Source organism: Echiichthys vipera (genome assembly GCF_963691815.1).
Source record: "Echiichthys vipera genome assembly, chromosome: 19".
In the NCBI taxonomy this organism is placed as follows: Eukaryota; Metazoa; Chordata; class Actinopteri; order Perciformes; family Trachinidae; genus Echiichthys; species Echiichthys vipera.
The window spans coordinates 16,499,921-16,524,960 of record NC_139844.1 but is presented as its reverse complement, the minus strand read 5'-3'; the positions used below and the strand labels follow the sequence as shown (position 1 = coordinate 16,524,960).

Here is a 25,040-nt window from a genome sequence, read left to right as displayed (position 1 = left end):
ATGCATTTGGGTAAACCTGGCATGACTTAAGGGTGGCGCGGGGAAACACACATGAACAGAGGCTACATGTGCTGTTTCCAATCTAGTGACACAGGCCACACAAACAGAAAAACCTAAAAATACCCCTCAATAGAAGGTTTGCATGTTTTTGACAGTTTATTCCATCTATCAAGTCCCATTCAGTGTCTTTATCCAGCTTGTCTTTATCGAGGCTCATATCAAGGATGCCCTTTACCTCCTCAGACATTTACCGAAACAAAAACCCAACACACTCTTCCGGTTAGCTATAGTTTAGATCAGCACAGTTCCTGTCTTTGTGTGGAAGACGTGTTTAGGATTGAGGGAGGAAGCTGTGCTCCAAACAGTAAAGACCTTACCTAACAGAGTACTCTTTGGATATCATGTTGAAGACTGTTAGTTTTAGAAACAAGAATAGTGTTGTGGGTTCAAACTTGGGTTCTATGAAACAAGTCAGCCATCTTGATCTACACACCTGTAAAGTTTCATGACTATCTTGTGAGGTAATCGGGCCAGGGGCGTAATGTTGGGGGGTCCAGGCCCCTTGCTCGAACTACATGCAAAATCCAACTCTTGCACGACAAAATACTCAAAAGTGCATCTATGGTAGTTTCCGCTTCGTGCCAGGAACACCTTTTGCCATTGCGCGCACGCACACACGCACGCACGCACGCACGCACGCACGCATGCACGCATGCACCGACACATGCACGCACACAAACAAACAAAGCAATATTAGCATCACTGACGTGGCTGGTTTAAATGAATTTATTCTTTTAATTAAGCCTTAAAAAGAGTGTGGGAGAGTAGACCGACACCGGTAAAAATGTTGGCCATCCTGGCAGTGATGGCAAACTGTTGAATATTCATCAGCGTTGATCTAATCTGTGCCAGGCAGACAGCTAGCATTGAGTCACTGTGCAGGGTCCGAACAGTCTCTCTCAGTCTCTGTCTTTCTCAACCGGACTCCCTATCTGGGTGCCAGGCCACAAATGAATGGATCACTGTGAATCTGAGTGCCACACACACTCACATGGGCATAAGGCCCCTGTGAACACACATTAGCATGCACTCACATACAAGCAGGAGATTTCAAAAACATTGGACCAAAACAAACTGAGGCAGACCAATCGTATACAACACAGCTCAGTGGATTGGTTTATGAAAGGACACTTACTGACTGTGCATTGAACACAACATCACTGAAAGATACGCATGTTCTGTCTCAAAAGTCCCGTTTGGCTGGCTGTGATCTATCCTCCCACTCTCATTACTTGAGAAATTTTGTTTCTGGCCAGACATATGGTTTAAGATGAAGGAGATTCCCAGTGGGAGCACTCCCTGAACAGACACATGCTTTCCCCTCCATTCCTCACACTGATTGAAAGCACACTCTCATTACAGAACTCAAAGATGTGGTTAATCACCATACACGTGCCACGATTATGCTGATCTATTAGCCACATCTGGAAGACAAGAATGAATCCCGTCCTGAGAACACACCAACTCTTGATTGACAGAGAGCTTCTCCAGTTGGGGTCAAAGATTAGTTTGGTCATAGCAGCAGGGTTAGAAATCTCCCAAGGGAACACTGGAAAAAAAATCAGCTGTAGACAGGTAAAGCTGCACATGCTTTGCTCTTCTCAGATTGCTCTGCGTCTGTTACTGCGCATGCAAGAAGTCATGTGTGCGTAGATAACTGGGATTCCTCCAATTCTCCAGTGGCATAAGCTCATGGGGGTCCAACACAGCTGACCCTCACACTCCACCATCAACTTGTAAAGTGATACCGCATTTGCACAGTTATGTATGTCCATGTGAAAACAAGTGTAGAGAGTGAAAATCCCTTTGGAAGAATCACGGCGGGTGAGGGAAAGAGTTGAGAAGGGAAAACAACTATTTCGTAAGGATTTTAGCTTGACTGTATGTCAGTAGATGAGCGAGAGTTTAGTGCACAATGTGGAGAGAATCCGTCAATGTGGGAATGTAGATGGAAAAGCATGGAGGGATCTGACAGTGGTCCACACATCCAGTTTGAAAATGCAGGCAGAGGGACGGGGTTGGAGGCTGGACAAGGGATGATTTGTGGGCTACTGACTAGTGCAGCTGTGGGGTGACAGGAAGATAAAACATCTGTAGTCTGGGAAGAATAAAGTCTGCATCTATAAGAGAGATTCTAAGGATGAGTATTAATATTCCCCCACAGCTTATCTAACCTGATAAGAGTATTGGCCTTGGCAAATTAATAACCATTGAACAATGCCCTCTCTTAAAATGTACTTTTAAAACCATTATGAAATAAATTTACATCTTTTTTAATGGAGGTTCAGTATGTTTGAAAAGAAGGCTAATACTAGTTATGCTGATGTAACTGCTTCTCCACCCTGGATGTGAGGGAGGCCAACTCCCAGTTTTGACTGGAACAATGGCAACAAAAAAACAACACCCAAGCACAAATGTGTGAGTTAGTGTGTATTTACAGTAAAGAGTGTGCATGTGACATTTACTGTTCAAGCCATCTGATTTGTCAGAAATAACTGTGTTGCATGTCATCTTTGCATCAAGACTTTGCACAACTCAAAACAGAAAAAAGGTTCTGAGAAATGCTGTGGGATACTGTCAGTAGTTGTGAGAAGTGAGTCTGTGTAAAAGCTGTAATAACTGTCATTTAGTGGGTGTCATGTTGTTCGACCATGAAAACACAAATTACTGGTATTGCCGCACCGTGGATAAATAATGTAGCAATGTGATTATATGATTGCCACTGAGCCATAACCAAGTGATTTACACAATATTAATTTAAGATCGCATTGGAGGATTTTAAGCATTCATCCCAAAATTCCAAGATATGAATATGTCTCTCATGGAAAACAAACCGAATTTCCTCAGCTTTAGTAAGGGAAACATACCATAAATGCTCATATATGCTCACAAAAGGCAGCATGGTTGCATGCATGAGAATGCTAACATGCAGACCCAGTAGCCTCTGCTGGCTAAATCAATTAGTCACGGTATTTCTGCCATTCTTGCTACCACAGAAGTTTGTCTCCTCAGATATTCAGAGTCAGTATAAAGCAACATCAGTCTAAATGAAGAGCAAATGCTGTGTGCTGTGTTAAAACCCCTACACTATATCTAGAATTAAAGCTCCCAAAGATTCTATCTCTATGTTAACTACTAGAGATTATGTTTTTGCATTCTCACCAATAAACCTCATTTTCACCAGATTATGATGCAATAACATTCAGTGTTCATTTTTAGGTTTCACAAAATAAATACTTTGAGTTAAGTAAGAAGCTATTTCCATTATTGTAGATATACACATTGCCAAAACTGTGCAGTCCCCAGTAGAAGGGTCAATTTATTCACAACAGAGCATCTGAATGGCACTCCACTAAAGCAATCTCTTGCAAAGTTATTAAAAAATTCCACATTGCATGCTGGCTGTGGATAACTTAGGTCACCGTGCGTGCTAAGGAATCACTGCCAAGGCACAAAACTAATCTTGCAATCAAGTTACACTCAATTCAGGTTTTCCGCATCTTGTTAGATGTTGCAAGGTCTCTCAAAGAATATGCTTGTTTATTATACCCATAGAGAAAAACATGCCAAAGTACTACAAGCCATTAGCCCTGGGCCTAACTTGTTGGTTCTGGTCTATCCTTTTGGCTTACATTCCTGAATGGGCTGAATGGTAGTGTACATGGTATTAACCATTGTTACAGCCTGGCGACAATAATAACAGGTTATAATAGAGTCACACAATCTTCGAACGTCAGTGGGGGTGATCACTTTCACTTACTACGCAACCTCAGGACAGGTGAAGCAGCATCTTGCATTATGTTGCATTCTACTAAGGTTTCATTAGGAGGGTACCAATAGAAATGTCCACATTCACCGTGAGTCATTGTTACACTAACTTAAACCCAATCCATGCTAGAGATTGTCTGTCCAACAGTCCCCACACAGTCATCATAAAAGTAATAGTAAGTAATCCATCCTTTACTCCACCCAGGCCTCTATCCATCCAGTTCCAGCTCCTCCAGCAGGAAAGATTTCACCATCCACTTTTTTTTCCTGAACTGGTAGAGTCACTGTACTTCCAACCAGTCATAGAAAACGGCCCAGAAGGAGAACGATAAATTAAGTCAGATATGAGAAAGGTGGAAAAAGATAAGTGAAGACAGGTGGATGAAAAGAAAAAGGTGCTGCTCATTGGCTATGTTGCATCACCCAACAATAGGAGTTCTGTAAATATAGGATGCACTGTAGTGGAGAATTCCACAAAACACAGTAGAAGTTTGACTAAAAGATATAGTATTGGCCATGGGAGACAGAGGGGGAAGACTGTCGAGGAAGGTGAGGCCAGGGGGCACAGCCCACCTCCTTTTAGAGGGCTTCCTGAGGATATCCGTGGCCTGAGCGGAACAGTGCTAGACCGTCCCAACAGAGGAAACCTGCCAGATCTCTGTGCAACCTCAAAAGTGAGTAAGCGAGGGACAACAAAAAAGGAATGAGCCGATTTGGCATGGGCAGCAATAGACAAAACTAAGGCTATGACAGAGGGTGTTTTTTAAAAAAAGTGGCCTAGCTCACTACAGTTTGGAAGAAAAGGATTGGAGCATATGCTGCCACTCCTTATGAAGTGCTATGTGGGAGGAAGGACAGAGATCACCTCATCTAACCATATGTTTTCCAGACACAATCAATATTCATGTCTCAAGAGCGGTATCCAATCCTTAGGTCAAGAGTAGAAACGCTGTCTCGTACATAATCAGTGTTTTCTAAATGGACAAAAACTTCCACCCACATAGTGTGAAACACCACAAAACTCTCTTCAAACAGAGGAGGATTCCCTGCAGGCAAGTAAAATATATCCAAAAGGCTCAAGATGACCTTTCAAGCAAAAGCGAGGTGAGGAGTTTCTTTGAGAGGATGGATGTCTGTCAGCTGTCTAAGTTTGTGATCAATTAATGTAGATGAAGAAGGAGCACAATCAGAGGCTTGCCCTGAGTGAAGGCATGTTCTAACATCTGAGTTGCATCTCTCCTCTAAATTGTATTCAGAAATACAGATTAAAAACTGAACCCCCAAAGACTCGTAGACAATTTGCCAAAGGAGATGCAATGGAGAAGGACTGGAATGAACTATTACATAGATCTTAAAGTCTGAACAAATGAAGCATACAACACATTACGCCGATACCAAATTGTTGGTTTCCAGTCAGGCGAGTTTAATGCGGCTCATTTAACATTCAATAAAGGAAGTTCAGGTCTGAGGAAAAACACTCCGTCTCCAAAAGTTTGGTGGGACCAGAAGCAAATACCCATTCAGACATCTGTAAATCGGACCACTTAGACCAGCTATAGCTCCTGCACCATTCCGTCATAAAGTGCCTTTGACTCTTAATTAGCTCAAGTACTATTTACTCGGCTTCAACCACAAATAAATGACTGGCTTACTTAGGTATTCTTATTAAACAAATTCCGCAACAGGCTGCTATGTATGGTTAACCTCAAAGACTAGGCCCCCTAAAAAAAAAAAGACTGCAGACTGAAGTGCCCTTTGATTTACATGATGAAAACTTATTTTGAAGGTGCAAATGCAGATGTTATTACACGGAAAAACTCTTTGCCATCGGCTGTTTTAACTTTTATCTGGGCTGTCACTTGAGTGTTAAGAGTAGTTCTTGTGTTTGGCATGTGTGCTGAAACATATCGTAATCACTGAAAGACAGGAGTATAGTAAATATGTTGACCAGATCTATATCAGGGTGGATATCTAGCTCTTAAAGTATGTAGACCTGTTCTCTCGTGTGGGGAGCCAAGACAAAACACATTTGTAACAGTAAGTTAAAGTTAGGTCAAAAGGCTTGGGGCAAACTTAAACTTTAAAGGGCATTCCCATATAGGTTCCCAAGCAAAACAAAAGCCATTGAAAGTCATAGGGCAGCAGTTATATATAGCAGAAGCATTTTGCTTTGAGATGAGATGGCAGTCATTGTACTCAGGAAATTCATCTCATAAAGAATAATGCTCATTACAAAGAGAATTTAATTTAATTTGTATTGTATCTGTGTACTATTTAAGCCAATAAATGAATAAATCACTTTAAGATATATTTCTAGAGCAGTGAAAATATATTGTACAGTTGCTCATAAAACTGCAAAGAAATGACAATGTTTTAACTATTATATCAACATAAATTACACCTGCAAGCTTCTCATCGGCAAAAGTCCATTCACTTATGGAGAAATCAACAGAGTACTGTGCGCTGTCATGTTTCTCATTAGTACTAGTATGACAACTGACTCTTTAGCAGACACTGTCAGCAGCCAAGAAAAACGATCAAGTTCCGTACTTTCACATTTCTAATCTTTCCAGTATAGTTTTGTCGGAAAATAAGATGGTCACAGCTATCCATGCCTTCCCAAGACTGAAGACATGCAAAGTGATACAGTACACGGAACATGACTCAAACAAAAGCTGAGATCAGTGATTTGGAAATAATATCGGTGTGTGCTACAGTACGCCTGCTGGTGGGATGGCTGATGATTCTGAAATAACTTCAGATGAGGGCTGCAGGATATTTACTGGCAGGATAAAAATCTATGATACAGAAAAAGACACGTTCATTTATATTATCAACTGGTTCAAATTGAAAAAATGTTAAGGATAATTGCATAAAATATTGGAATTAGGTGGAGGTGGGTGCATGTCGCACATGTGTCAAGAACAAAAGAGCTCAAAAAGCTTGTTTTTGTAGTGTGTGTGTGTGTGTGTGTGTGTGTGTGTGTGTGTGTGTGTGTGTGTGTGTGTGTGTGTGTGTGTGAAAGATGAGCACAGCCTTGCAGACATTTGCCTCAAGAGCAATAAATCTGTATAAATGGCCTGGCTGGGAGCCAGGCCTCCCACAAAGTGTCAGAGGGCAGAACAGCCACCCCCTTCTATGTGGAGACATACACACACAATTCACATCTTCAGTGCCAGACCAAACCAAATTAACACCTCTGTCTTTAAACAGACTGGAAGTGACTGCAACACATTTGGTCAGCAGATCAATCAGACCCCTTGGCCTATAAAATCAAGACTGCTTTTACAGCCAAACACAAAGGCATTGTTACAATATACAGCATCTCCAAAGTCACAAGCATTTAAGGCACAGACATGTAAGGCACGATAAATAAGACTCCCTGAACTGAGATAATGTGGTTTACAAAGAAACCAGAACACACTCAATCTCTTATGAACAAGGGGGCTGAGACACTGTGGGATATTTGACTTAACTTACAATATGCAAATCAATATTTTTTTTTAAAGTGACTGTTTCCCTGATAGCCACAGCATATGTCTAGGATCTCAGAAACCTTAAGGTGAACTTCAGGAGGCCAACGCATCTTTAATAATGAGCAGTTTTATGTTTGGCACTGTTATCATTGCTCCAACACAGACACAACACATCCGGAGGCCTGAGCAACAAAAGCATGTGATACTTAAAAATAGCAAACTGTGCTCCTCTAACTGAAACAATATAGCATGGCAGTACAGCAAATGCCAAGGTAACAAAACACAGAAACAAACACAAAGAGTTGATCGTTCAACGTGCAACATACCATATTCTCACTCGATTCCTGTGTGCATTGAGATCCGACCGATTCAACAGAATTAATTCGCCATCAGCAGGCTCCAACTGAACCACTTAAGTCCCGGACCACATGTGAGTGCTCGTGGATTTGGAACTCGGGCCTATAAAGGGCACCAGTCGCATGCGTTTTTTTGATGCGTGATTTGCATGCAGCGACAAGTTGGCTACACACAATCGCTCATTCGGCAAATCAGTGTCAAGTTTGAGGAAGCGGGTGAAAACTCTCAGTTAGATGTGAGCCTATGATGTCAGTCTATGGTCGTGCCACCCCTCCCCCCCCCAAAAAACTTACCAGCATCCCCATAACGTCCGTCCACAGTTGGGAAAAACTGTCGGACCCAGCAGCGCTCTCTGCCCGGGGCTCATCAGAAGGCGCACCGGTCCCCTGATCCCCTTCCATAACGTTAGAATATGTTGTGCTCTGCCGGACCAATCTGGTGCAAAGCTCGAATCCAAGCCCACAGACAGGGGCCTGATCACAGCAATAAACGAGATGTGGGTGCCAAGGCTGCTCCTAGAGAAAGTTGCCCTTGACGCACCGGTGAAAGGCTCCAACATTGCTTGGCACGATCCGACGTTTAGCGCATAAATTGCGTGCCGACATGTTTGGAAACTCCCACAACAACTCGTGCGTCGAATTTTAATACTTAAAAAACGCCAAAGGAAAGAAAAGCGGCCTTGAGTTGTTTTTTAAGCCACAACAGGTCTGAAAACTTCCTTGCGGGCTGTTCCCTGCCTCCCTCCACAGTCCCCACTGCACGGATCCGCGCACGGGCACAAACCAACCGCTACACCGGGGAAATGTTGTCCAAGTGGGAGAGAAGTTTCCGAAAAGTTATTGAAATCCCTCGATGACTGACAGAAATCTGTCTAAACTGGTTGAGTGTGAACACATAAGCTTATTCCCATTAAACATTTCGAGTGAGCGAACGCCCGGAGCACAGAGCAAATCCTCCAAACACTGCGCCTCCCCCTCTCTTCACCCGCCGTCTCTCTCTCTCTGCCCCACACACTCCTCCCAACAAAACATTACAGCTGAAAAAAAACAAAGCACTTGTCCAGTGTCAGAGGCACAATGGCCAGGAATGAACTCAAACCACTGAGGAATGATTCCTATATCAGTAGTAGCTTAAGTCATGTGAAAAGTTATTCATATCATGACCATATTTATTTTATATTTTGTTTTAAACCCTGAACATCACACTCATGTGAATGTCCAAAAGTCGCCTGTGTTCATTGGTCAGACCCTACTTAATGTTTGTATGTCCCTTTTGCTTTCTTTGAAAACTTTTAAATAGTGAGTTTATAGTTCTGTTGAGATCAGTATATGTTCTAAAAGCCAGGAGTGCAGTTCATTTAAGGTTTTTTTTAACAGCCCAGAAAACTTGTTATCTCATGCTGACAGGGCTTTCCACAAATAGGACTCTGCAGCAAGCATTGAATAGGGACTGTGAACAAAGGACATTCTCCACACAATTGTATGAAAAACAAAAAAAGCGCATGGGAAAAATGTTTTTAAGGGGGCGATGCATACTGTGCCCTAGCATGGCGTAAATCTGGTTGAAATGCTGAACAATAACACAAAATAACATGAAATTTTGACTGTGACTGTAACTACTTAATTTGAGTTACTGTTGTCTATGCATTGCCACACTCACAAATCAGTTGGTATACAATGTAACAGAAATATCCTCTATGATGCAGATCTCATTTGAATACATAAGATAAAAAGAACGTGTTATGTACAAGCATGAAATTGCACAACGATCCTGTCTGATCAGTCATTTGTTACGCCCCGCCAGCAGGCTGCTCTATTGTAATGAAGAAGTCCTGAGACTCTCTGATTCTCCATGTTGTTGTCGAAAGCACATTTTCTCAGACTTGCAACAGCTGCCAGGTCTTGTGACAGATGCCAGAAGGATGAGAGATAGAGAGAGCCAGATTTAATGGTTCAAATCACAGCTCCACGCTCGGCTCCCTTCCCTGTGGTTTCAAGCCAATCTAAAATGCTGCTTCACCTGCTGTTTACCAGATCAGCCTACAACACCACATGGAATCAGAACATGTATTTAAAAGTAATAAAACCGAAGTGAAAAGAACAGAGCAGGAAAAACATTAACAACACATTCCTTCCTGTAACCATGTAAAAGGCTATCAGTTACACGATAATCCCCAAAGCTACAGTTTCACCTGTAGTGCATGGAGATATGCGACAGGAGGCATGTTGTGGGTTAGGCAGGGTGCAAAAGGCTCCCAAACGTTTAACTGATGTCTTTGCATTTTTGCAATCGTGATTGATATGTGTGCAATTTTATTTAATTAAATAAATTATAGACACATTTATGTTTAAAACAAGACTTACAGGTTGCCTAGCTAATCCAAAAATGGGAAAAGAGGTGGAGTGTGGATGGAGCTTTGGTGGGCTGAATGAAGCCTGCAGTCTATGTGTGCCACCTGTGATGACACCCACTTGTCACTTAAAGCAGCCAAGCATTTAAATGGGGGAGTTATATAACAACTGAACAGAGAAATTAGCTTGAGAGACCAAAACTGATTATTTATTTTTTTTAAATTGTAGCAGGCTGTAAACATGTTTATTTCTGCTGTGAAGTTGGACATTTTAACATGAGGATCTATGGGGGTTGACTCTTTTTTGGAGCCAGCCTCAAGTGGCCATTTGAGGAACTACAGTTTTTGGCACTTTCGTGTTGGATTCATTTTTCAGCCCCGGAGGTTGCCGCTTGGTCTGAACCAAAGTTGTGTACCCATGCACCAGAAATCCAACTCATCATCCAAATTACTCTTCTCGTCGGCAAAAATCATTCCTTTATACACAATATCATTGCTCAAAGGGTGTGTAGGTGAAGAATGACTTTCACAGCCCCTGGATGAGCGGCAGCTATTCAACAGTATTCTGCTTACAGTCTAAACATACAGAACACACGCTCACACAAGAGCAGCTCTGTTGGCTAGCGAGTTGTCAACCTGGGGGTCTGCATTGCTGACCTCGCATCTGCAACCTCTTTGACAGCAGCAGCAACTGGTAAGACTGCTAGTGTGTGTGTCCATACTGCCATTGCATCATTGTGCTGTCTATCCATCAGTCTTCCTCTGTTTCTAAAGAATGATGACTACTCTGATCCTCCCCCTCGAAGCCCCCCCTCACACACATACACACACTCCCACCACAAACACTCTTCCTGCCAAAATCCCCCTTACCCAATTACGAGACAGTGTGACCCCACCTGGCACAAGTCAAACAGAGGGGTCAAACTGTACTATCAATGTGAGCAGGAAGCCTGTTGACTCAGTGCACACTCAAACACTATGCTGGTATGTGTGTGTGTGTGTGTGTGTGTGTGTGTGTGTGTGTGTGTATGCCAACTTTCCCCCCTCTTTCTTCACACTACCACTACTACTACCACAACCACTAATCAAGGTGTCATGTTGCCAGACGAAAGGAAACAAAAGTCACATGCTAATTATTCCACTATAAGCTAATTGCCAATATATTACATGTCTGAGTCGTCTCCTTTAATCAGCTCTTTGCTCAAAATGTGACATTTGGTCAGAAATAAGGGTAGAAATCTGGAGCATATGAACACTAAGGGAAGTCGCCTGCAACCAATTCACAATGTTAATACATTTGTCCTGAAAGTAGGATGTGAGAGCTAAACTTATTTCACGGTTCTCATAATATATAGGATGAAAAGGATGATGTCATGAATATAAATTGCTAGATAGGGTTACTTTGAACAGAGTCTTGAAAGCCTCAGGACTTGGACTACAATGTGATGGAAGTTAAGTGTGAAACTTACTTTGACACTTTCACTGCCTTTCATCTATCTTCTTTCATCTCTTCTCCTACCTATTATTAATACTTAACGGTACTTTATTGTCTTATCGTGCGTTCTTCTCCTGTGCTGATCCTGCTGGGTTCCTGAGGGATGGGAGGAAAATTACTCTGTCATCAGGTTTGGGACAGAACAGGAAAACCTCTAGAGTAGACGTGAGTCAGGAAGCATTTATATCAGCAGTTTTTATATGCCAAAGCCAATTCGGCACATGGTCATGATGTCTGTGACTATTTGTTCAATATAAATCAGTTAAAAACAATCCTGTTAGGGACAGGGATTTGAATCAGCATTGGCAATGAATCAATTTACAGAAGTAGGTAGGAACAGGAAGAACTAATAAAGAACAGGTCAGGGCAAGACATAATCTCAGGGAAGAGCTTGCCTTTCTTGTAGGTGTCTACAAACAATCAACTAATTTCCCACCGACTCCTGTGGTTTACCACTCAAACACTCCCACAGGCTAACTAATGTTAAAGATAAACTTCCACCGAGATGGCAGGTTTTCTATAAACACACTTGCCCTGGATTTCAGTGTGTCACAGTGTTTCATTTTCTACTGAAGATGACTCTGCAAGATTATCACGAAAGCGGGCAGTGTGCCTAAACACACTCATGGGGGTGATGGTGCATGGTAAGAGCCGAGAAAGGAGAGAATAGAGAGGAGGGGCAGACAGGAGATAAAGGTGTGGGAGGAGTTAGAATATTGCAGGGGAATCTCTCAGTCTGGTAACATAATGGTAATTGGTATTCGATAAAAGTTATATTATGATGTAGATGTAAAAATAGTGAAACATGCTCCAACCCAACGCGCCGACACTGGAAGACTGGCAAGGGATTTTTCACGAAATCTACAACATGGAGAGACTGACATTCGCTCTAAAATTGCATTCGGAGAAATTTAAAAGTTGGTGGTCAAAATGGATCAGTTATATATGAACAATGAGATCTGAACTGCTTTAAGTACCTCAATTAATCTTGATGGGAAAATGAGCAACTGTGACTTTCTTTGTTCTTTGTTTGAATGTTTCTATTTTATACATTACATAGTAAAATGAAAGGGTTAGAAACAGCTTGGAGAATATGTTAGCACAATTGCTCAAAGTCATGCTTTTGCTTAGCCCTGTATGTGTGTAACAGTGCTGAAGTGACTTTTTATGTTTCCCCCTGATAAAATAATTAGTTGTTGTTAGGACTAAAAGGTGGCACGAAGAAGAGGTAAAGAGACAGTGAGCCTGGGGGGGAAAGGAGACAGAGATAGAAAATGAATGCAGATGACATTAAAGCATAGCAGTGGCTGGACCTCCCCTGATAGTGAGAGTGACCCTTCCTGGAGGTCAGTGACCCCAGGCCTTAAAAATAGCCCCTGGGGGAGTCACTAACAATGCTGCCAGAGGCGATTAACAACTTGGTGGACAAACATCAAGGGCACCAGCAACACACTTAAGGAATGCTGTATACATGACCACACAGCACTACCACATACCTGTATATTAGTAAAATAAAGTTTTACAACATGTATCCTGTAGATTGTGAAGGTACCAAATGATAAACGTCTATAGTGATTAATGCCTTAAGGATGGTATGCAGTCACTTCTTTTCCAGTAAATCTTATTTAATTTTAGACACATTTTTTATGATGGTTTCAGAGGCTGAAAATAAAATATAGGTCACAATAAACTCTCACATTTGCCTTACCCCTAGTTTTCCTCCTTTTTTTTCAAATCCACATATACAGGTTTATACCCAAAGCTTAATTGGATCGATTGTCCTGAACCCTTATTTCTAGGTCCACAGTGCACCTTCTCTCTGTGATTAATTGGGATCAAGATTTACACATCATTAATTCAGCTTAGTCAATGGGTCAGAGGCCTGGCAATCCCCAGGCGTTTTCTTTGAACCAATCTGGATGTGAGCATTTGTTATTCTTTTTTTTATATGTGTGTGCATATCTGCATGTTTATGTGTATTACAATGTGCAAAAAAATGTGTGTGTGTGTGTGATGAGTAGGTGGCTAGGCCAGCCCCTCAGTGCTTCACGCGCCACTGAGCCTTGTGTGGGAGTTATCACACAAACCCAATTAGCATGACAACTAATTACTGTTGCCTTGGTCCCCTCCCCCAGCTAAGCAACTCATTAAATTAAATCAACACACTGGTCTTTCCACTGAAAACAATGCTTTGAGGCAGTAATAATGAAATGCCTGGCGCTTGCTGTTTATGTACTCTAGGTATTACTTTTCATAGGGCGGTCAACCATAACACTGGAGTCTTTTGAAAGCTAGGGGAAACTTCAGATATCAACGCAGGGACTACTTTGAGGCTAGAGGGAGAGAGAGAGAAAAGAAAGGAAGAGGAAGACAACTGGGACAGTGTGAGATAAACACAAAGTGATATGCATGGGCAACAGGGAGAACACGGAGAACAACAACAAATGGATACAGAAAATGAGATAAAGGTCTGCCTGGGGTATGGGGTGCCTGTGATAACAAGCTGTTTGTAGTCCAACACACACTGTCTGTCAAGACATCTCCAACAGCTCACACAATGCACGGTATGACGCTCTGGATGTGGGGGCAATGTCAAAGAAAGCACGCCAAGGATGCATACGTGCGCCCACAGAAGACAATATCCTGTGAGGGTGTCAATGTGATGCAGGAATTTAGATGCAGCGAGGATAAAGGAAGGTCCTCGCGGTTTGTAGCAACATAACCGCTGACAACAATTTAAAAACATTTTCATTGGAAATGTTCAAATTCTTCTACTTGCATTTAAGTGAATTTGACATTTTATTCTAAGAGTTTTGAATTTGTTGTCTGGCTTCTATTCGATTGCAGACAGATCACTGAAGTGCATGTAGAGTTTTGATATGCATACTGTTTAGTTACAATAAATTCTATTGTGTCTCCTACAAACAAGCATTTCCAAGTAGGATTTACAAGTAGTAATCTACACTTTTATCTCTGCAGTTATGATTGCAGTTCCTTTTCATGAGCTTTGTGTAGAAAGCTGCCGATATATAAACAAAGCATATTTCTGCTAAGCCCTGTATCCCAAAATTCTCCATGCAGTGTACGCCTCCATGGACATGTGGTAGGTGATTATGTTACACTATTGTGTGTGTCAGAGTGTGTGAACTGAGATTCCAGGGTGTTTTAATCAGGCGCGACTGAAAGGACAGATGTTTTGGATGTAAGCGAGCTTCCAAAGGTATGAGCAGTACTGTGGGAGATTCCTTTGACTGCACAGTATTTTTGAGCTTTGAGCATTTTTGCAGGCAGGAAGGTGCGTTTGAGAGAAAAATGTGGAAGAAGAATAAACTGCATCTTTGTTTAAATGCTGTTCACGTGTGCTCGAAAACAACTAGAACAGAGTGTAGAGTGTTTGTTTGTGTGACTTCAGAGGTGCAGACAGTTATGTGTTGGTCTCACTGTGGATAGAGGTCATGGGACTGGACTGGCAGCTGTGTTGGTGTCAGGGTGGGAGTGCCAGGGTAATGACAGCTAATGTCCAGTGTGTCATGCATTCGACTGGTCATCTCACTCTGTGTACTGGAGTTCTAATACTGTAGCAGAGCAGTCACAATAAGGAAAAAGAATGTGACTGGACAGAAAAAGACCTACCAACCTAGTCCCTCCAGTAACTATAATGAAATGTTTTAATGATTATGTGAAAGTACTTAAGTAATCCGATACATTTCTGGAATAAAATAACCTACATTTTATTGATTAACTTCACTGAATGTAAGACAGCTAAGCAAGTAGTAATATTCCCTTTTTATTGTGTACTGTATACTGTCCAGTGCTTTTATAGAACAGGAAACTTGTTTACTCTGTACTGGAAATGATTGAAAGAGTAATGAACACTATAAAAACAATATGGCTTTAGTAAAATGATTGACTTTAAAGTTACAATCTCGAAGATCTATGTTTCGTTCTCTTTAGCGGCATCTGTTGTGTTCTTTTGTATCTAACTTCCCAAAACCACCCAGAGGTGTCTCATCTGTTTAGCCTGACCAGACAAAACGTTTTACGTTTGCCTTTTTTCACATGAAGACGGTGTTGTCATTTGTCTCTTGCTTATCAGGAGCTTCCACATCGGTATATGTTGCTTTCTTTTCTTCAACTTTCCAAACCCCTTTCAAAATGTTGCTTCCTCTCTATATGTTTTTCTCCAAGTCCCTTGCATGCGTGGGGATGGTTGTAAATGGGACATCGTGGTGCCCCCTGCTGTTGTCGAATATACTTAAAAACCACAGGGCACAGTGCCTCCTTGCCCCTGCATGCCACTGGACTGTCTATTAAATCCTCTTGCGCATCCTGTTATGTCAAGTCAGCCACTCTGCCATATGTTAGCCTCTGAGCTAGATTCAGTAAAAATAAGCTCGGCTTCAATGTTATTAATGACCATGTGTGCTGTGAACACATAATTATCCCCTGCAGTTTCATCCCAATCTCAGTTTTATAGTACTCGCTTCAAGTTTATGCACACACAGTTAACACAGGCATGCATGCACACTCAAGCTTGCACAGACATTGAGCAGCTTTGCATTTACTGTTCAGTTGTGTTAACAAGACAGTAGGGAGAGGGCCTCAATACAGATTTTATGTGTATATCGCTGCTTTGTTTCTCAGACTAAATACTCTCATCTGTTTTCTAAGCTTGCAGCAAATAGCATGGAGCGAGAAACCACAGAAAGAAGCTGCGTTGGTCAAGCATGAACGTATTTTGGCTTTGTTAATGTGTGTTTGAACAATTGTAATGAAAAGCTAGGAGTGTACTTGTTTGGTGGTCACCTTGACCAGTGGAAACTAGAAAAAATTCAGTTCCAACAGAAGCAGCGAAGTACAGAGAGTCTCTTGTGGAGTGTGGCGTGAGAGGAATTCCAGTTCTGGAGATGCCACATTATCCCTGGCAAACATACATAAACAGACAGAGATATACAGCTCACACTCAGCCATGCACTCACTCACACACACAGAATAACGAACGGTATGCAAACTGCAAATCAAATCTAAAAATACCTCAAGCCCAGATTTATAATCTTCTGAAGCAAAAAGAAAAATCATGTATTTATGAACATTACAGCTTCACCTTCCCTGTAGATTTATATCACATTGCTTGCAGCAAAAGCTGCAGACATAGCTGACATTTAGTTATGTATTGGATGTTATAATAACTTGTTCCTTAGCCAGCCCCAGGCTGCTCTGTGGTACAGCCTTCTATAATTACTGTCAGTATACACACGGCCATCATATATCTCACCAGCGACACATGATCTGTCACACATACTTGGCCATTTGTATAGTAGAGGCAAATAAACGACCATGTTACAATATATGCTGACATTAAAAAAAAATCTCCTGACTCTCACCAGTGGATAAATATCAAAACCTCAGTGCAGAGGGATTTTTAACATTAATCCAATTCTCTGCACTGTTAGTACTAGACTGTTGTTGGGGATATTGGTGAGCACTGGGCCAGTACCGGAGTAAAATCATTTCCCTATAATATAATTCAATTTCAAGAGCCAAAGAGGAAACTGACCCAGTGTTCTGCCTATTTCACAAACACAACCTCTCCAAAGGAAGGGAGAAGACTCAGAGTACAAACGTCCACCAATAAGTTGCTCACAAGAAACTAACTAAGAAATCATTTTTACATTACTTTTTCAGCCCAACTGAGTTATTCCATCTGTAAACATCTAGAATACAATCGCTGTCTCAGTTTATTTCATTGTTAGAGCTACGCATTCCTTGGCCAGGGGCCTATCTGTCTCCTGGACTGCATGAAAATCCATTTTCAGATATCCTGTTGACAAAGACACAGTCGCAGAATCTAAACAAGTGTGAGAAAAAAATCCCTCTTTTTTCTTGTTCATTTACATTTCGTCCCATGTTCAAAAATAAAAAGTTCACAGAATTTACTGTTTAATTTTTAAGTGTCAGTAATTGCTCAAAAGTAAATACTTTAAATGTGTTTTAATTTTTCGGTGTTGGTGCATCTGCTCACTAAATTGTTGACTTGCACTGTATAACTGTCTCTGTACTCCGGACTTAACTGCATTGTGACAGCATGACCTGTATGTGGCTTGGGCAGAGCACATTATACGTACAAGACCTCCCTACTGACATCATTAGTCAGTTTGTTCCCAGAGTCAAACCTTGACCACAGCACATTCAGCCCCGTCTACATTTCTGTCCCAATCATTTTTTACTTTTACATTTGCTCCATTTGTACATGACCCATTTGTATTGCTTTCTGACAAGTGGTTTTTAGCTTGTAAATTTTATGTTTCGTAATCATTCTCATCTAAAGAGATCAGTTGAAGTTTGAGTTGGACCTTAATCCAAATATTACGTTCACATTCGACCAAAGGAACTCTCTGGCTGTTCCGTGTACGTGTGTGAGTCTGTAGCAGTCTCAATCTGTCTCTGTCCGTCTGTCTGGCTGGCTGTCTACACGAAGCTCAACCACACAACACACAAACATAGTGCAAGCTCAGCTCAACCACTGTAGCCCTCCACTTTCACAGGAATTTCCCCCCATTTTAGCCCAAAGGATCCTGCTTACACTAGCAAAATATGAACCCAGTGGCAGCGTTGAGCCACAAAAACACAAAACAAAACATGTATATTTTTCTAATTGCTTAAACAGGTTCACATGGCAACGTATGAAGTCCTGGTCAAACTTGTGGATTGTGCTCTTAAATAAAATGGATGCTCATATGAAGATGTGAAAAGATATCTCTGAATCAAAGCCTCCTCTTTTTAATCTGCTATGGTCAAAAGTATTTGAGTCTTTAGCCTGACAACAATAAAGCAATGCCTTAAAGTGATTATACAATGTGCATTTGACTTACAGTAATGTCATTCTCCTGATGTATTCAACCACATTCAACAAATTATTTTAAAGTTAGAACTTGAGATGGGTACCATTTAAACTCTCTATGCTAGTGATGATGGGAAATGTAACTTTTATTGCTGATACTAGAACACTTCTTTTTGGAAAAGAAGCTAAATGTCCCAAATGTTAGCCGTAATACATTAAAATAGTCAGAATTGGCAACATTTCGGTCTAAATCAGGAACAACTGGTTGTAGGGCCCTATTCCTACTATCTACCCACCAAACTTCCAGACCTCTTTGCTCAGATCACACCCATTCCCTAACTCTACCTCCATTTTGATCTCACCTACACACCTATAACATTTCATGACTGTATCTTGCTACACTATCGAGGTCACAAAATCTGGATGGGCACAGATAGAAAAATCTCCACACACACACACACACACACACACACACACACACACACACACACACACACACACACACACACACACACACACACACACACACACACACACACACACACACACACACACACACACACACACACACACACACACACACACACACACACACACACACACACACACACACACACCTTTGCCAGCTCTCAGCTCTTGACAGTCACTCAGGTGTAAAGGATTTATGTCAGCTACCGAAAAAGCACTGTGGTTTAATACTCAATCCTAGTTATTAACCATAACCTTTCAATAAATCATTGCAATACATAATTGAAAACATAGGAGTCGCTTCTGCTAGCTATGTGAAATATATCAGGGATGACTCTTGTGTTTCTTTGCTATAATTGGCTGACTCATAACCTTTGAGGTGGTAAAAGGTCTTCGAGGTTACTATGGTGATGCACAAATGCTTGGCATAAGCTGTGGCGATAGTTGCTCCGGCCTGACGAGACCTCATTACAGGCTGGTGGGGAGTCCTGTCGGAAAGCTCTGGTCCAGATGGTCACTCAGAACCAATTAACACACCTTTTTGACTCACTCTCCCTGACTCAATATCTCTGTTGTTACGTTATCCATGTCCCCACAGATCTTATCAGTGTGTGTGTAACCTTTGCCAACACTCAGACACACACAACAAAAACAGGCATCCATGCTGATAGAAAAAAACATCAAATGGAGCAGTCGGCGGTCATTAGCTGTGTGTGTTTTAATGATTGTCCTTCCAGTCTAGGTTAGAGGCCGGCCAATGCACCAGTAATGAGTCTGCTCCACTGCCCCCTCACCCTTCTGGAAGAGTGGAGCTTCTCTGGAGCCAAGACGGCTCAGCGGGACCAGAAGCAGTATAGAGGTTAATGGGCCCACTGAGATTAAAGGTTGAGTAAAATTGAGTTTGGAATACAGATGGCTCTGCCTGAGGTAAGGACACATTCCTTAATAGGAGATGGCATGTTTGAATACAGACTTGACTCTAGTTCAGTTGGGGAAAAATGTCACTACGTCACATAATGTCAGATATTTTGTCAACAATGGGTGTTCTAACAAGAAATGAAAGGAAAATTGTCCTTTAAACTATCTTGGTCTGACTAATAATCCTAAACTTTATAGATATTCAATCTACAATAAAATCAATCGGGAAAAGAGCCTCAAATTTGAGACTCTGCGACCATAAAATGTTGTGTTGCCTGATGAGTACATTTGATAATTTATATAAATGTTATATGACTGCTAGACAATGAGCAAATGATTGGAGCCCAACTTGAGACAGGCTACAAAACCTGGGAAAAACACAGACAAAGAAAATGATCAGATGAGAAAGAGATGGTCAGAGGGATGAAGACAAGATAGGGGTCCCTGGACGACAAACATATACACATTCATAGGGGGTGTGAGATGTGCTGGTACAGGAGTGCACTGCTGCAGGGCTTGGTGCTTTGCCCATTCTGGCTGAAAAGATATCCATATCCTGTGGCGCAGAGCTGGCATTTAGCCCAGACCAATGTAGTATTTACCTTCTTTCTCTCTGATTATCATTATTCTTCCCCTTCTCTCTCTACATACAACACCAGCACGAATGCAGGTATCAATCTACTGTATCTCTTATTCCTTTTGCACCCCTTCCCCCCATAATGCATGAAAGTACATTAACTATGATCTGCGCACTTCTAAGACAATGCTAAACTACATTGTACATTGGGTCAGTGACATTATAATTGGCCGTAGAAAACAAGAACAAGAGGGATGGCATGCAACAAGGGTCCACAGCCAGGATTGAAACAGGGTTATTGCAATTACAGGGGCTGTGTCTTAGATGACACCCAGGTTTCAATTACTTTCTCTCCTCTTTTCTCTAGACACACATTTTTCTGTCTCTCCTTGTCACAGTCTGCAATAAATTGAGGGACAGCTGCGAGATCATCTGGTCATGATGATCTCAGAGAAGGAAAAAAATATGAGCACATATGGCTTGTAAAGCACGGACCTGAGATTTAAGCATAACAATGTAAAGCTATATCATATCTGAAGGGGAATTACAAACTGAATTTTGAACTGGGCAGTGGTATTTCTAAGGGTGCGTGTGGAATGGCTCTGGTCCCAGAGTGGTGGGTGGAGGGGGGAGCTAGAGATGTGGAGCTAAGTAAATGTAGGATGAATTGGTGTAACCATAACAACCGAAACACCAACAGCTGGCATATAGGCCCATTCAATAAATTTGAGTTAACAGAATCAATATCTATGTACAATAAGCAAGTTTTGAGAGGTCTGGTGTTGTTTCAATCAAAGACATAACCAAAAGCCATCCATCTGGCCACATGTATTCGTATAAAAAACAAATCTACACTATACAAATGCACCTGATGATTTAAAAGATATACAAGCTACCATTAAATCTGAAGCATACAGATATAACCAAGATGCAAATTTAAACATCTGATCCTCAGACAGCCAACCCACAGGTACACATACAAACTGTTGTCATATATTTTACTTTGATACTATCCCTGACATGAATATCAATGCTGGTTGAAATGTGCAGCAGGCCAAGGCTTTACTCACCGTACACTGAAGCTCAACAAGATCTACAGGGATAACGCTGGGGAAAGCGGAGGCACAGCGATGCATCTTCACTTTGCACAGTCACACTGAAATTTATCTGTAGTAGCAATTCAGCCAGCTCAGACACTGTCTAGTTCCACAGTTTACCTCAGTCCTAACCTCAACCAGTCTTCTGATTCAGTCTGTTTATGCACATAAATGACTGGCATCAGAAAGAAGGACATGTGGTGGAAACATGTTCACAGCTGTGGCCTGGGTTTTTAGGTATGAGGTAATGGCAGAATGAAAGGTGGATAAACAACGGTCACTGTCAGTGAACTGAAAATAGGAAAAAAGTAATTATTTATATTTACTGACTATACTAGAACATAATGAGACTTAAATATATGAATAAGAAGGAGAACACTGATAGAGAGATGGGTAGAGAAGACAAAGGGAGGTTACAAGAGGATATCTCATGGAGCCACTAGCCACAGGGCAGGGCAGGGGACAGGGCAGGACAGGGCAGGGGATTTACTGTCCTCAGCTGGAGCAACAGCTCCCCCTGGGGCAAAGCAGCGATAATACATTAGATCTCACTCGATCAAACTCACATTTGCCACCAAGTACTATATTTTGGTGCGGGTGCAAAGAGAGAAGAGAATCTCTGTCCTGAGGGCTGTAATGTCTGTGTCATGCTCTACAGAGGCAACATTTTTTTTGGAATAAATGAGAGACATTTCCATGATTTGAGTTTAAAGAACTCTATTTAAAAATAAAATAAAAAAACAAAATCAATTTGGTATAAAGGCCAGACTACACCCTTGCATAGTGGTAAACTACCAGAGAACACATTAATCTCTCCCTCCTCTTCTCCCACACTCAGCGCACACTGTTTTCACTTCAACACTTTTATGTGTTTACCAACCTTTACTTTTACAACAGCCATTAAACACCCACCTTTGAGTGATACATTAATGCAGAGCGTATCCAGAGGGAAAATAATAATTCACCCTGAATTTCAACACTGGCTCTTGATCCCCTACCCCTCATAAGAGTTCACAACTTATACACACATGAACACACAAGAGCACATGTGTGCTTGCATATGCACACATGCACTCACCTGTGCCTAGAACACATGGAGGTGGGTTGGTGTTCCAATGGTTATTTTCCATCCATGGCTGGTAGCACAGTTGTCCTCAGAAAAGGCAACCATTCATTTATGGTTCGACTGTTGCTTGAATCAGAGGCATGGGCTGGGCGGCCCACTATTCTGAGGGGAAAGGGTGAGCTAGACCTAATTGGCTTGAATATCAGCAAAAATACATTGATGCCAACAAAAAACCATAACACGAACATAGCTGCCTATGTTGCCCACTGAAAAAACCCACAGGACACATGCGCCAGAAGCCACAGGCCTCAAACCAAGGCTGATGAGCATAACCACAGGCCTTACTTACAGGAAATACTATAACTACACCCTATTTAAATTACAGCATGCAAGACTGACCATTTCAAGTTGTTCATAACACAAAAGGTACACTCACTGACTGAACGCTAGCATTGTTTACACTCAATGTTTGTCACCAAAATACACTGAAAGCATCATAGATCTTGACGTAAATCTCTCAAAAAATATTTGCAAAAATCATTTTTGACAGTTTTGTCTTCTTCCACCACATTCCTACCACCAGCGTTCAATGTGGAAATGTCTGCTGAATGTTCTAAAAATACATGTAGGAGCTGAATTGACCTTAGCAGCATGTCGTAGAAAATATATATAAAAAACAAAAGTCACCATGGAGACAGGCTTAGTTGCATGCTTGAATCTTAGCTATTACCCAGTAAAACAGAATTGCATCCAGAACAGTTTTGTTATATTAGACAATGTATGGTGTGTGGGGTTTTGCATGTCAGAGGTCTTTGTCATGCTGCGTGCAGGTGATTTGTGATGCCTGTGAAGGATCAGAAGTTGGGGTTTGTGGGGGTCAGGGCAGCTTTAGCTGTTCGTATAGATACTGAGTGTGAGAAAGTCCTGACAGCGAGCGCTGGCTGCAGCTGATACGAGTCCTCTGGGACTTCCCCTCTGTTGAGGTCATCCCCTCACACTCCCAACACTCGTACATCACTGCTGACACCACCACGGGTCCTCGCCAAGCCACAGCTATAGGCAACACAAACAGGAAAAAGCCTGTGTGTATGTACGGGTCGTGTTAAAAGACATCATGAAACTTTATTGTTGTTTTACTGAGTATAGAACATTAATCATTTAAAAAGGTTATCATCCATAAATACACTTTTTTTAAAAACTGTCTCTGATATGTATTCAATACAGACTTCCATGAAATAATTCTTAAATTAAAGAAAACAAGTAAAGAATTGAAATATGGGTTGACAGTAAAACATGAGATTATCCTACAAAGTGCTAATCACTGTGTGATGTGTACCTGTATGTTGCTACTGTACATACAAGTGTTCATGCTTACAGCCTTTCCTGTTCCCCTGCTGTGCCAGTCAATGCCTGGTATCCTGGGAAGTGGAGCGGCCGTGCCAGCAGTAATCAGAGCTCTTTGTATCCACACACACAGTTGAGCTATAATCAGGGAAGGTTCTTTCTTCCCCAATAATAGCTGTAATCCTCTCATCTCAATATGATGTGTGACATGCTCAAAACTCTTGATTTTGCTGGAGATTTATACAATATCTGGCCTCTGCCTTGTTTCAAAATGGATTTATTGAGCTTTTAAAGCCAGCTTTTATAATAAGAGCAGAAGTATGAGAATACTTCTACACTGAGAATAATACTGTAGAGTGAGCTAGTTACCACAGCACGAAAAATTCACCACAGAGGGGGTAGTGATGATCTTCAGGAGCACTGTTTACAAAGAAGCAGGCTTGCAAGACACTGCACCTGTATGTGTATTCATGTCTATATGCATCCACCACATCCATATACACACCTTCATGTGCAAAGCATGAGGCAACACTCTGTATAAACCTTAAACAAAAACTTCAGTAACTCATTTTGTCACTACACTTAGCTGGAAATCGACACACAGAACACCTTTCTTTGTCTCTGAAATTGAATTGAATTGAATTGAAACCTAATTCAAAAGGATCTTTTTCAAAAATAATTTGCCCACCTGCAGCAGCACAAAAAGCCCCACTTCTATGCTTCCTTTTGAATATACTTACCCTACTTGACTTGATTCTTAGACTGACATTGTGATGAAATTTGCATGCAGCCCAGTTATGGAGCAGATTATTTGAACAACTGCCTCCAACCCACGCTCTGATATGTGTGTGTACATCGTCTGTCACGACATATGAAATGTTTTGGATCCTACATGCAAAGCTGGAACACAAGTATGTTTCAGCTATGTCTCACAAGGGAATGCCCCTCTGTAAATGGAACCAACTGTCGCAATGAAGAGCCATGAAGCAGACATCTCATGAAACTCTCCGGAAGGATACTAATGATACTGCACAACATGAAAAACAAAACAAGTCCAATAGCTGATTTGATGTGCAGGGTTTTGTTTCTAAAAATAATGAAGCACATAACTCTATGTCTTTGAGTGTAGCCCTACAGTAAAGTCCACATCAGCACTGACCAGACCCCCAATCTCAGGTGCTGCAATCTGTCATGTGGGCTGTGAACTGACTTTGACAAATCTC

At 41.5% G+C, this 25,040-nt stretch overlaps 1 protein-coding gene across 4 annotated transcripts in view; it reads right to left on the bottom strand.

The window, feature by feature from the left end:
- The window catches only part of sash1a (SAM and SH3 domain containing 1a), a gene marked incomplete at its 5' end in the record, with an annotated part of 160,138 nt that overhangs the window by 42,206 nt on the left and 92,892 nt on the right, over nt 1–25,040 (bottom strand). Inside the window, one exon of one of the 4 annotated variants that reach the window (XM_083934042.1) lies at nt 7,955–8,603. The exons of the other annotated variants lie outside the window; for them this stretch is intronic. Within the exon in view, the coding sequence (XP_083790168.1) occupies nt 7,955–8,062 (108 nt within the window). Of the gene's footprint in view, nt 1–7,954; nt 8,604–25,040 lie in introns of those variants that run through there. 4 annotated transcript variants of the gene reach the window in all.